The sequence below is a fragment of the Haliotis rubra genome, unplaced genomic scaffold (assembly GCF_003918875.1).
Source record: "Haliotis rubra isolate DU_JTF1 unplaced genomic scaffold, ASM391887v1 Scf463, whole genome shotgun sequence".
Lineage (NCBI taxonomy): Eukaryota > Metazoa > Mollusca > Gastropoda > Lepetellida > Haliotidae > Haliotis > Haliotis rubra.
In genome coordinates, this window is record NW_025767150.1 from 422,879 (window position 1) to 435,521 (window position 12,643).

A 12,643-nucleotide genomic window follows, 5' to 3' on the forward strand; every position below is an offset into this window, starting at 1 on the left:
TCAACCAATCACTAGGTCTGATCAACCAATCACTAGGTCTGATCAACAAAGCCAGTCACTCACGTCTGATCAACCAATCACTAGGTCTGATCAACCAGTCACTCGTCTGATCAACCAATCACTAGGTCTGATCAACCAGTCACTATGTCTGATCAACCAATCACTGGAGGTCTGATCAACCAATCACTACGTCTAATCAACCAATCACTAGGTCTGATCAACCAGTCACTAGGTCTGTTCAACCAGTCACTAGGTCTGATCAACCAATCACTAGGTCTGATCAACCAATCAGTAGGTCTGATCAACCAGTCACTAGGTCTGATCAACCAACCACTAGGTCTGATCAACCAACCACTAGGTCTGATCAACCAGCCACTAGGTGTGATCAACCAGTCACTAGGTCTGATCAATGATCACCAGTCACTACGTCTGATCAACCACCAGTCAACACTACATCTGATCAACCAGTCACTAGGTCTGATCAACCAATCACTAGGTCTGATCAACCAATCACTAGGTCTGATCAACCAATCACTAGGTCTGATCAACCAGCCACTAGGTCTGATCAACCAGCCACTAGGTCTGATCAACCAATCAGTAGGTCCGATCACAAATCCTGAAGGTCTGAGGGTGCTCCAGGCTTTATTCCCATGGTAACCAGACCTATGGGATAATCGGTAAGGTAATGTAGAGAAAAACAATGCTGAAATACATTTCAAGATTCCAGTTAACAATGGATGCGTTGCGTGGGAATCCCTTATCATTACACATCTGTATTAAATGGTACAGAGCTGTGAGAGAATTATCTGTCATTCTAATTGTGAACACAGTTTAGTTCTAGCCCTGGACGGATCCACACTATGACCGTGACATAATTTGTTTCCTGAGGCAAAACAAACATCTCTTATTGTCTCCGGTGACAGGCGAGAATGTTGTTGCGAATCCCTCGGTAGCCAGGGGGAATTGGGACCTTATTATTGCAGTTTAACATTCTGATCCACTCAGGACTGACGTGCAGAAAAATAATTTGCTTAAAGACTATCATCATTAACAAATTGAATCTTTCTGCTTCTCAAATTAAACAAATTTGTTTTATACATGCATATTTGGATAAACGAGACATTTCCTTACGGTGAGGATTAATTGATGGCTGAGAGGATTATAGCTCTCTAACAAGGTCTGGACGCCGGCAGAGCTAACGCAGCACTGGCAGTTGTAGGGAGATCAATTAAATACTCTTTTAATAGAATCTTTGCGCTTCATCTGGGAAGTTCAATATTTTCCTTGTCAGTAACGAAAGAAAAAAGACATTTGTTAGCGAATGCGGTCTACCATTGACAATACATGACAAACGCTTTCTTCTGTGAATTTTGAAGGCAAATCGTCTTTCATGAAATCCTTTTAAAAGAAATAGGGTTCGATCTGAATGCAGTAGGGAATTGCAAGAATGCTTCAGACTGCTGGATTGTGGGGTCTTCTTAGTGCCAAGTATCTTGTATGACGAGCAAGATTCCATGTGCGGTAGTCTTGCAGCTGAATAGCGTTCGCTTGTCACACTGAAGGCCTGGTTATAATTAGAGTGGTGTCTTTAATACATCAGACAGAACACAAGACTCCCTATATGTCCTGAAGTGCCCACTATTGTCTATCAACCATCAAGAAGTCTTTGTTGTGCTGACAAGACCCTCCTTACTCTAACCCCTACAGGTTACAAGACCTTTGATGCCAGGTCTTTTCACCATTCTCCAACAGTGCTCTCTTATAGAACATCTCTCATCCTTGCTTCTACTACTGTTATTGCTGTTGTAATAGAAGCAGCATAAAACTTCACTCACTAACTCAAAATATTTTTGGTCCCTATCCAGGAATTAGCATTCAGGATAATTCACACATTTTTCAGTTGTCAAAAATAATTTATACACTGTCTTTTTCACAAAATATCATTATCTGGCTACTTGTAAAGACAGAAATAGATATTGAATTCAGTCTTGGGTATTCTTTGTTGGCGTCACTATATGCTGGGTCAACTGTCAGCTGTAACAATTTGCTGTGCAGAGTTATGTCCCATAGGTGCCTGCATGTGCCATGCTTCACAAAATGGTACTGACAATTGTTTCCATTCCTTCCACAGAAACTGTTTGCTTTACATCACAGTAAGCTTGCATGAAAGGTTATGACTGAAATGCTACTGAATGTGTCTCAGTTTAACACAGGGGTTTAATTACAACTTCTTGATGGAAATAGCCACAGACAAGGTTTATATGAATTGTTGTAATGAAAACAGACCAGCTGCTTCTTGGTACAATAAGCAGATTCTGTACAGGTTAGGTTCCCACATGTGTTTGTGAATCTTGTTATCATGAAAGTGACACCTTCAAACTCACTTGTTTCAGAATCATCCAAATTCACCTCGCTCCACACCAAATAGTTCACCTCGGTCACGGAGTGGGTTGTCCCCAACGATAGCCCCTCCCCCAGCCAAGAACTCCACCCCCAGCACACCCATGGACATGTCTCTGACTGGGTTGGGGGGTGACGTACGACAAGCCTTCCATCAAACACCCAGCAGCGGGGGGAACGTCCGCAGTCTACGGAATGACCTGTTAGTGGCGGCAGATTCGGTCACCAACGCCATGTCATCTCTCGTGAAGGAGTTAAACTCAGGTGAGACCAAGCAACAACTGCATGTTGGGAATGTTGTATATAATTGTTACAACTGTTGTGAAAGTTTAATCATCTTTGTTGTATGAGGCAGCTAATGGGATCGGGTGGTCAGGTACGCTGACTTGGTTGACACATGTCATCGTATCCCAATTTGTGTAGATCGATGCACATGATGTTGATCACTGGATTGTCTGGTCCAGACTTGGTTATTTACATACCGCCGCGATATGGCTGAAATATTGCTGGGTACAGCGTAAAACCACTCTCACTCACTCACTCACTCACTGCCAACTGTCTGCCAGCTCTTTCCTCTGAAACTCAAAACATGTGAAAGTATAGCATGGAAACAAATCCAATAATAATTTGTTTTGGCCTCATGTGGCCTCAGAACATTCAGTGCACTTGTTTCACTTTTTGCTGTAGGATCATGACCATAATCACGTCTCGTGTCTGCACTACACGACACAATGTATTTCTGTGATTTGTAATCATGGCTAACGGCAGCGTGACACAATGCTACATTAAACTGTCCACATTGCCGTCATGCCTCCCTGCCCTTAATATAGCACTGCAGGCTATTATGCTATTCAAATGTCCATACTGATATCATGCCTCCTGAGACTAAATAGACTTGCCATGAGGATATTAGTGCTGCTCACTATGTGTGTTGAAACTTGGTAGCATAAGTCATACCATGTATCCCGGGTGTAGTTGACTGCATGATACACTGATGGTACAGGTGTAGTTGACTGCATGATACACTGATGGTCCAGGTGTAGTTGACTGCATGATACACTGATGGTACAGGTGTAGTTGACTGCATGATACACTGATGGTACAGGTGTAGTTGACTGCATGATACACTGATGGTACAGGTGTAGTTGACTACATGATCCACTGGTGGTCCAGGTGTGGTTGACTGTATGATCCACTGATTGTACAGGTGTAGTTGACTACATGATCCACTGATAGTACAGGTATAGTTGACTACATGATCCACTGATTGTACAGGTGTAGTTGACTACATGATCCACTGATTGTACAGGTATAGTTGACTACATGATCCACTGATTGTACAGGTGTAGTTGACTGCATGATCCACTGATTGTACATGATCCACTGATTGTACAGGTGTAGTTGACTACATGATCCACTGATTGTACAGGTGTAGTTGACTACATGATCCACTGATTGTACAGGTGTAGTTGACTACATGATCCACTGATTGTACAGGTGTAGTTGACTACATGATCCACTGATTGTACAGGTGTAGTTGACTACATGATCCACTGATTGTACAGGTGTAGTTGACTACATGATCCACTGATTGTACAGGTGTAGTTGACTACATGATCCACTGATTGTACAGGTGTAGTTGACTACATGATAACCTGATTGTACAGGTGTAGTTGACTACATGATCCACTGATTGTACAGGTGTAGTTGACTACATGATCCACTGATTGTACAGGTGTAGTTGACTGCATGATCCACTGATTGTACAGGTGTAGTTGACTACATGATCTACTGATTGTACAGGTGTGGTTGACTACATGATCCACTGATTGTACAGGTGTAGTTGACTACATGATCCACTGATTGTACAGGTGTAGTTGACTACATGATCCACTGATTGTACAGGTGTAGTTGACTACATGATCCACTGATTGTACAGGTGTAGTTGACTACATGATCCACTGATTGTACAGGTGTAGTTGACTACATGATCCACTGATTGTACAGGTGTAGTTGACTACATGATCCACTGATTGTACAGGTGTAGTTGACTACATGATCCACTGATTGTACAGGTATAGTTGACTACATGATCCACTGATAGTACAGGTGTAGTTGACTACATGATACACTGATTGTACAGGTGTAGTTGACTACATGATCTACTGATAATACATGTGTAGTAGATTACATGATCCAGTGATGGTATATGTTTTTAGTCCTGTTTGTTTTTCACCTGCCTTGCTGTAAACTGTCAGCGATACTGAGAAAAACAACTTCTTTGGGTGGCAGTTTTAGAAGTTGGAGAGTATCATACCTGCTTGACAACGATGCAAGAACATGTATCGAAATGTTGCATCACCTGATTAAAGAAGTTGTTCATCCATAAGGTTTGTCCTTATCTGATAAGAAACACAGCCACAGACAAAATGCAAACCTACCCTTTAACAATGATAATATCCCTTAATAGGAAAGTATCATAATGCATTTGTTTGAGTGCCATTTTAAAGCTTAAATGAAGCAGTACACCAAATTGACTGTACTCAGTGTTAGAAATGTTAAGTCTGAAATAGCCTGTCTCTTTCTCAAGCTAAAGCAGGCCACCTATATGACTTGACAGTAATTGGAAGGGGTTGTCAATATTCTGGTGGGCATCTGTCTGCTGTTAGGTTTAGTGTAACAGGCAGGTAGAACTGTGATGTTCAAATGCCTAATGATAGGCACAACCACAACACATAGTTCTGTCTAATAGCCTCAGTCTCGGGAGAATAAGTTAAATGTCTCTGCCATAAATATTTGAGTTATTGCTATGGAAATGGTGCAAATTGGGAAATCAGTATGGTAAAAACGACATTTTCCACATGACATTCACTTAATTTTGAAATTGATATGAAAGTGACGGGTGTTGAGAATAGATACAGCACTCAAAGTTTGCTGATTATACAGCAGATCGATGGGACAGACTGAGGAGAAGGTTCTCCAGTGGTCCTGCCATGTTGGAAGATGATGAGTTGTCCTGTTATTCCTGACAGATGTGTTCTGCCCACTGGGTCGCTGATGGAGCATGATCAGTTTACAAATATCAAGGTGTTATTTGTATGGTATTTCCTTTCAGAAAACAGCGGCAGTGAGGAAGATGATGACTTAAATGGGAAAAGTTTAGGTGAGTTTTGTGCCACAGTCAGCAATAAATTCAGTCAACATTTTTCCATGAGAGAACAAGTTGTTCTACCAGGAACAGCCTGTAATTGTTAAAATTTGACTTAATGGATCGTTCCATGACGTGGTTGATCGCATGTCTGTGTCACCTTACTGTGTGCTGTTGTGTCTGAATCACTGGTTGTTTTAAAGTTATAAGACTGGAATAATGTTAAGTCAGTGTTAAACATGTGAGCTATAGTTTCATGTCCTGTGGATAACCAAGGCTGAAAGGATACTATGTAGTTTCTTCCTCTGCGTAATACTGGAAAAAACCCATTAACTCTTGACTGGCAGCATCTGCAAGTTTGTGTGTGTGTGTGCGTCGCGTCGCGCGCGCGCAGATGCGTCGATGCGTCACAAAATAGTGACTACAGCCCGAATATGCAGCTACTGCAGCTTCTACGGCAAGACTGGTCACAACAGTGTTTGTCTGTACTTGTAAAGTGGGTGGGGTTTCAGGCTGGTTTTAGCAATAATTAAGCCAGCAATACCCAGACAGAGGACACCAGAAGTGGTGGCTACCCTTTGTGCCCAGTAAATTGATACGTGTACCCAGGTGTGTTGTCAGTCAAAACATGGGCCACTCTGTTGTTCTGTTTTTGGAGAAAACATTTTGTTCTTTTTATGCAAATATTGACTGATTTCTATTAACTTATGTTTTACTAATAGCAATCATGATTTATAAATCAATCATTATGAAAGATAAATTTGATAATCACCACAAATCAATATCAATTAAGTTAAATGTTGTGTTAATATAATCAATCTGAAACATATTCCTGTATGAAAACCTCAGTTATCTCTGACTGATGTCAACAATGTTCAGTTAGACATATACAACACAGGCCATGTTTGATATTCTGTCCAGGTTTTATTGAAGGGTCGGATGTTGAATGATGAGGATATTTGCACTCTTCAGATTGATCAAATCATTAATGCAAATGGTCAAGTTACAAGAAAAAATGTCACTCCTTCTGATTGCAGTGCAATAACTTTGTGAAACAAGTTAAGGACATGCCTATTAATGCAGCTCATGTTTTGTGGCAACCAAATCTGTATCAGTTCAGAAGTCTTGTAATTCTTTGATAATCCAAGCACTACAGCTTGGCCCTAATCCTTCATTGTCAACAACAGTGTTGATAAGCTGACCGACACAGTACCCCATCCTTCAACACAGACAACCACCATTAATTGTGCTTTGACAGTCCTCAATAAGGACCACCATGTTCCTTGTGCTACTGCAGTGTTTCAACACTGACATCCAGTGTTTCAATTCCTGTAACAATCCAGCATTAAATTTAAAAACCAATAGTCCTAGCGCAGTGACTGTTCAACAGAGTCAACCAACATTCCATACTGTGTAAATGGTAAGCCTGTGTTCTGCAGTTGTACGTCTTTAGATTGACGCCATTGTTGCCAATCTGTACAGAAGAAGCAGAAGACTACTTAGACTCTCAGACCTTAAAGACGTCCCTAATCTTCAGTAATATGATCTATTTTCTATTTCATAGACATGAAAACTGTTTCATTTCCCTGTTTCATTGACGTCTAAGTTGTAGCAATTAGGGCAACAAACGCACAGAATAGTCGTAGTGTTTACCTTCAATCATGTGTCATGATCTGTTTGATGAAAGTATGATTTTGTTTGGTAACATGGGAAGACATTACAGCAATTGCTGCTGATGGTTGAACAAAGTGGGCAAGAACAGCATGGATGGCTGTTAAGTTTGAAAACCATCATGTACGGAGCTGTTTGCTCATTAGACGGAATGGGAATTGACAAGCGTTGTTATTTATCTGGGCTATTTACACAGAAACTACTTAGTGTGATAATCACACGAACCAAGCTTTAAGCCGAGATGGGATTTGGATGCAGCATCGAGAGAGACACGCGGATTTGGGGGATAAATCAGGCAAAAATAGCCGTAATGTATCACCAGTCAATGTACTGCTGTGTGGTCACATGACATCATTAATATTTGTATTTACTATCAATAATGACAGGTGTGGATAAACACTGGAGATTTCTGCAGTGGTCTTACAGCAGGGAGGCCAGGGAGGAAAACCAGTTCAGTGCACTAGACTTCACTCAGTTGCCAGTTTCTATAAAAGTCAACAATTTCTGTGATTAGGTTGAAATGCAGCACAAGTTTGTAAAACACTGTTTAAGACAGTGTACAAAGCTATTTTTATTTTGTTCATGTATATCAACAGATGCTTGATTGGCATTTTAGAAGATGCTATTTGATGAACATAGAGATTTTTATGGGTTACATCTTCTTTTATTCTTGAGTACAACGTTTCAGGGCTTGTTCTGGCCCCATCATCAGGTTGGGGCCAGAACAAGCCCTGAAACGTTGTACTCAAGAATAAAAAGAAGATGTAACCCAGAAAATCTCTATGTATATCAACAGAGTATTTTAGGATGCACAAGTGGCCCACTTGTATAAATTGCTGCAGTGTTCAGTGCAGGGTTGTTTCCCTTTAGCAGGCCAGAAACTTATCATAGTGGGTTCAAATCCTGGTTAGCCACCATTATGTTTCTAGGTTTGTCAGCACCAAACCTGTGTTCATGGTCCTCCAGAGATGTAAATGTCTGAGACATGCATCTCTTTGACTTCTCTCCAGCATCATGCTGACACACTGGAATACTGTGGTGGTGTGCCCTAGGGGAGTTGTTGTTTTGCCTCTGTTCTCTTAGCAGGGAATGGGTACCCAGTGGGATAAGTCATATGACTGTTAACCTTCTCAAAGGCAGCTTGGGTTATTCAGGGAAATAATGTGTTAGCGCCTTGAGCATGCACAAGTGTGTGAAAACAGGTGCTTTATAAACAGCCATTACTATTATTATTATTATTGATACTGTTCAAAGCGGCGGTGTAAAGCCCAACTCACTCGCTCACTGTGTAAAATATAACAGCAGCAGTCTTGGATAAGCTATCCTAATGCTGATGGTGTGTGCTGATATAACTGAATATGTTACTCCAAGGTTCATTCAATCTTTTTTATATAGTTGAGCAAAAGCATAAACACATGTGAAATTACAGTCCAAGATGGGTTTGTGAGAACACAGATTAGTTGCAGGGAAATAGCTTTCAGCAGCCATGTTAAATCTGGGTTTTAGAAGTCACTGACAAAACAAGGGATTAAACTAGCAGAATTAATCATGATGAAAGAGGGCAAAGTCTGGGCACAAACTTGTGGAGTGAGTATGTGGCTGTGTGATGTCATGTAACAGTGGTTTATTACTCGACCGCGTAGGATACTGCAGTGTAATATTTTTACGGCAATATTACACTAGTGTAATATCGCTAGACGTATGACGTCATAATGGCTTACAGTTATGATGTCACAATGCTAATACCTCTGTCGCAATGGTACTAGACTGCGGAAAGCTGAGAGTCATCACACTGTAGGCAGTTTCGCCGCAGTTTCTATCAATTTATGTTGGAGCGTAATAAACAGAATACTGAACTGGCTTCCGTGAAATATCAATTTTATTAAACTCGTGAAAGATTAGCTTCAAACTCGCTTTCGTTCGTCTGCTATCAAATCATTAACTCGTTAAATAATAATGGTATTACACAGAAGGTCGTTTAGTATCCTCTATTTCTGCTGTATCTTGGCTGACTGTTTAATTTCTCCAGTGAGCATAGGAACTTGTCTTATCTTCAACTTATGTAGTGTGTGGCGACAGGAGTGGCCTGGGTATTTTGTCAGCACCAGGCCCCTGGATTTCATGCTTCCCTTGATGGGGTGGATGGGGAGAGAGAGAGAGAGATAGGGTGTGTGTGTGTGTGTCCAAGTCAGTGGTCATCAAATTAATTTTGGCCCTATGGTCAATAGTTATTATTTTTGTCTGTTCAGTAAAAAAAACACCTGAATAGAGGACAAGCTGTCAAGTTGAATCTTAAATGTGAAGTGTCTGTATACCAATGCAGATTGTCAGTCTGTCAGTATGGAACCATGTGGGCAGCTGCTTCTGCTATCGATTCAGTGCTGTAATTTGAGGTTTGCAAATACCATATTCTGTTGTCATTAGATCTAGTCATATTCAAGATTAAGGACGATTAGTGTAAAGTTTTTACTCATGATTGGCAATACAATTGACATTTATTTTTTTTAAATTTTGTGATATATATTTTACTAATCATTTTTATGTTTATTAAAATCATTTTAGACAGTATATCCCATCAGACCCTCATTCATCAAAGTGGTTAACAATATAGAGCCATGTTACTCTCACTTTCTCCCCAAGTTCAGCTGTCACTCTATGATGTAACTGATATAATGAGGGAGTGAATATGGTTTACGCTGCTTTCAGCAATATCACGGCGAGGACACCAGAAATGTGATGAATCGAACCTGCATCTTCAGTGTGATGAGTGTGAATGCTTTAACCACTCCTACCCCACCATCCAACTTATGTGCTGTACAGTTCAGAGCAGTGTTAAGCCCAACTCACTCACTCACTCTGACCACTGTCACAGCTGACATTCTTCCTGTATGTAGTAGACTGTGGCCGGTGTATAGCTCTTCGAAGCAGTCTTAAATCAAACTCACTGGCTTAAGTTATGTATTTTTTTTTACAAATCTGATATTTTGTCATTTAGGTTATGCTTTCACGATTTTTTAATCTAGAAGTGTTTCTTTGTAGGACACTCTTCTTCTGACAACTATGAGAATGATTCCATGGTTCGGTCTACGGGTACCGACGACATCGAGTCTTGGCGGGATGATATCCGCTGGAGGTTGAAGCAAGAGTCTGAGTTCCTCGCCCAACTGCGGGCTCGGCGACAACGGAGTGAGAACAGCAGTCAGACCACAAGTGATAATGAACAAGATCCGTGAGTTTGTTTTGTTCGTTTAACACAATCAGCCACATTCCTGCTAGCAAATGGCAGCCTGTAAAACAGAAATCTACATTGTTGCCATGTAATATGTGTATAAGTGACATTTGTTGTGTTTTCAGCTACATTCCAGATGATGATCAGTCGTATGTGAGGACAGATGATGACAGTGCCCTCAACACAGATGACGGCGAGTCGTTTGTTCGCACTGACGATGACCGTAGTGGGAAAGGAGTGGAGACGACTGAGAATGCTGAGCTTTATGACAATCACCCTGGGGTAAGGAACATCCAGAGCTGTATGACAATCATCCAGTGGGCTGTGATTTTTTTATGTGGTTTTGATAATCATTTCCCAAAATGTTGGAAAGAAATTTGACAGCTTTTGGCAACAAAATGAAATCATTCACTCACTTGCTGGAATGTTATGAACAATAATAGGATATAGGTTTAAAAAATGAAAATTATGTTTTGAAGGAGTGATTTCATAAATATTGTATAACTTATTGGCATGGGATTCTGGTCATGCTTTCTGTCATTGATTGTTAAAGTCAAGCCTCTATTCAGGCTTGAATAGCTGAACTAGTGCTTATACAGCTGGAATAGTTCTAATGGCAGATTCAAACTCCGCCCGAAGCTAGAAACTGTCAATTGTTTTCTTTGTCCCATCAGGAGTTGATGACGAGCAGTCGGTACACGACTGATGAGGAAAGCTACCTGCAGACAGACGAGGAGTCGTACATCCGCACCGACGATGAGGAAGGGGGCAACACAGACTGGGAGGAGTCCACTCGCAGATGGGTGAACCGATGATCCATTTACAGGCTGGAAGAAGCCAGTGTATATATACCCCGCGTTACATAGAATGATTGAATGACACATGGTGAATGTACGATCATGATGACATGTATACACGCAGCCATGTGTCAGGAGATGTTTGCCGATTGTGTATATACGCCACGGAACCAATCAAGGTCTCCCAAGTCTGATCTGCAAGTGATATAGAAATGTATATCCCGCTTTGGGTGATAACGAACATGTGTAGGTGATAACAGTGGTATCACACTGTGCTTGGTATTCAACATGTATTAAACCAAGAAGTATATTGGCAGCCATTTTGTATTAGGCAAAGAGCACATGGTGTTGTGTTGCCATGGTTACAGGACGAACTGGCAGCTGAAGGCCAGGAGAATGTGATGACTTCTGTGTTCCAGAATTTGTGTAAGATAGCTTACTGTCATGTAGAGGTACAAAAGTTACTGCACTTGATGACCTCCGGTGTATTGTGAAGAGAAAATATTGATGTGTGTCAGATTGAGATGAGGTGTAATGATGTGAGTCAGACTGAGTTATGGTGTTATGATGTTGTTTGTTTCTTAGTCCATCATGTACCTGCCCTATACATCACAGCAAGAATAAATGGAAATAGTATTTTTCATCATATAGATATGTTATCCAATGCAAACAATGCAATGCCACTTGGAGGAGCTGTCTAAAGTCATCCATCATGACTGCAAAGTTGGAATGAAAAATACTGAGCGTAAGTCTTCAAGTACCAAAAGAACCAAAGCTTTCAGGAAGTATTGCCAGTTTGGACTTTTAACTGCTTTAGCATAGAATTTATGGTGCTGACAGCAAGCTCTTTGTGCACACATAAGAATCAAATATGATGCCATAAATTGCACTTCAGTTGCAACAAGTTCCAATATCTAAACAGTGCTGCAGTATACAGAGTTTTTGCTTTATCTTTTTTTATGTGTGTTATTTGGACAAAATAATTTCTTGCTGCATCTGACACTCCCATTCACTGACCCTGGAAACTGATTATTTTACTGTCAGGACATTTTCATAAATGAAAAGGTTTTAAAACTCTTTGTTTTAATGTGAAATCGATCTGGGTGTTTTTGTTTATGACAACAACTTTTGCAGCAAACTGTTTGTTCAGGTTTTTATATGGCGTATAAATCAATGTCTGCTACTAAGCTAGAGCAGTTCCTGGTGTAAAGGTCAACGTCTGCTACTAAGCCAGAGCTGTTTGTGGTGTATAGGTCAACGTCTGCTACTGATCTAGGGCAATTCCTGGTGTATAGATTGACGTCTGCTACTAAGCTAGAGCTGTTCCTGGTGTATAGAGTGACATCTGCTACTAAGCTAGAGCATGTTCCTGGTGTATAGATTGACATCTGCTACTGA

At 40.7% G+C, this 12,643-nt stretch overlaps 1 protein-coding gene across 4 annotated transcripts in view; it reads left to right on the forward strand.

Moving 5' to 3' along the window:
* The window catches only part of LOC124290365 (dystrobrevin beta-like), a 199,838-nt gene extending 187,195 nt beyond the window's left edge, over window positions 1-12,643 (forward strand). For 3 of the 4 annotated variants that reach the window (XM_046727073.1, XM_046727074.1, XM_046727072.1), the window contains 5 exons: window positions 2,394-2,664; window positions 5,516-5,563; window positions 10,259-10,448; window positions 10,574-10,730; window positions 11,123-12,643. In XM_046727073.1, coding sequence (XP_046583029.1) covers window positions 2,394-2,664; window positions 5,516-5,563; window positions 10,259-10,448; window positions 10,574-10,730; window positions 11,123-11,263 — 807 coding nt within the window. In that variant the 3' untranslated portion in view covers window positions 11,264-12,643. The remainder of the gene's footprint in view (window positions 1-2,393; window positions 2,665-5,515; window positions 5,564-10,258; window positions 10,449-10,573; window positions 10,731-11,122) is intronic. The other variant, XR_006901905.1, reaches the window with a different exon arrangement.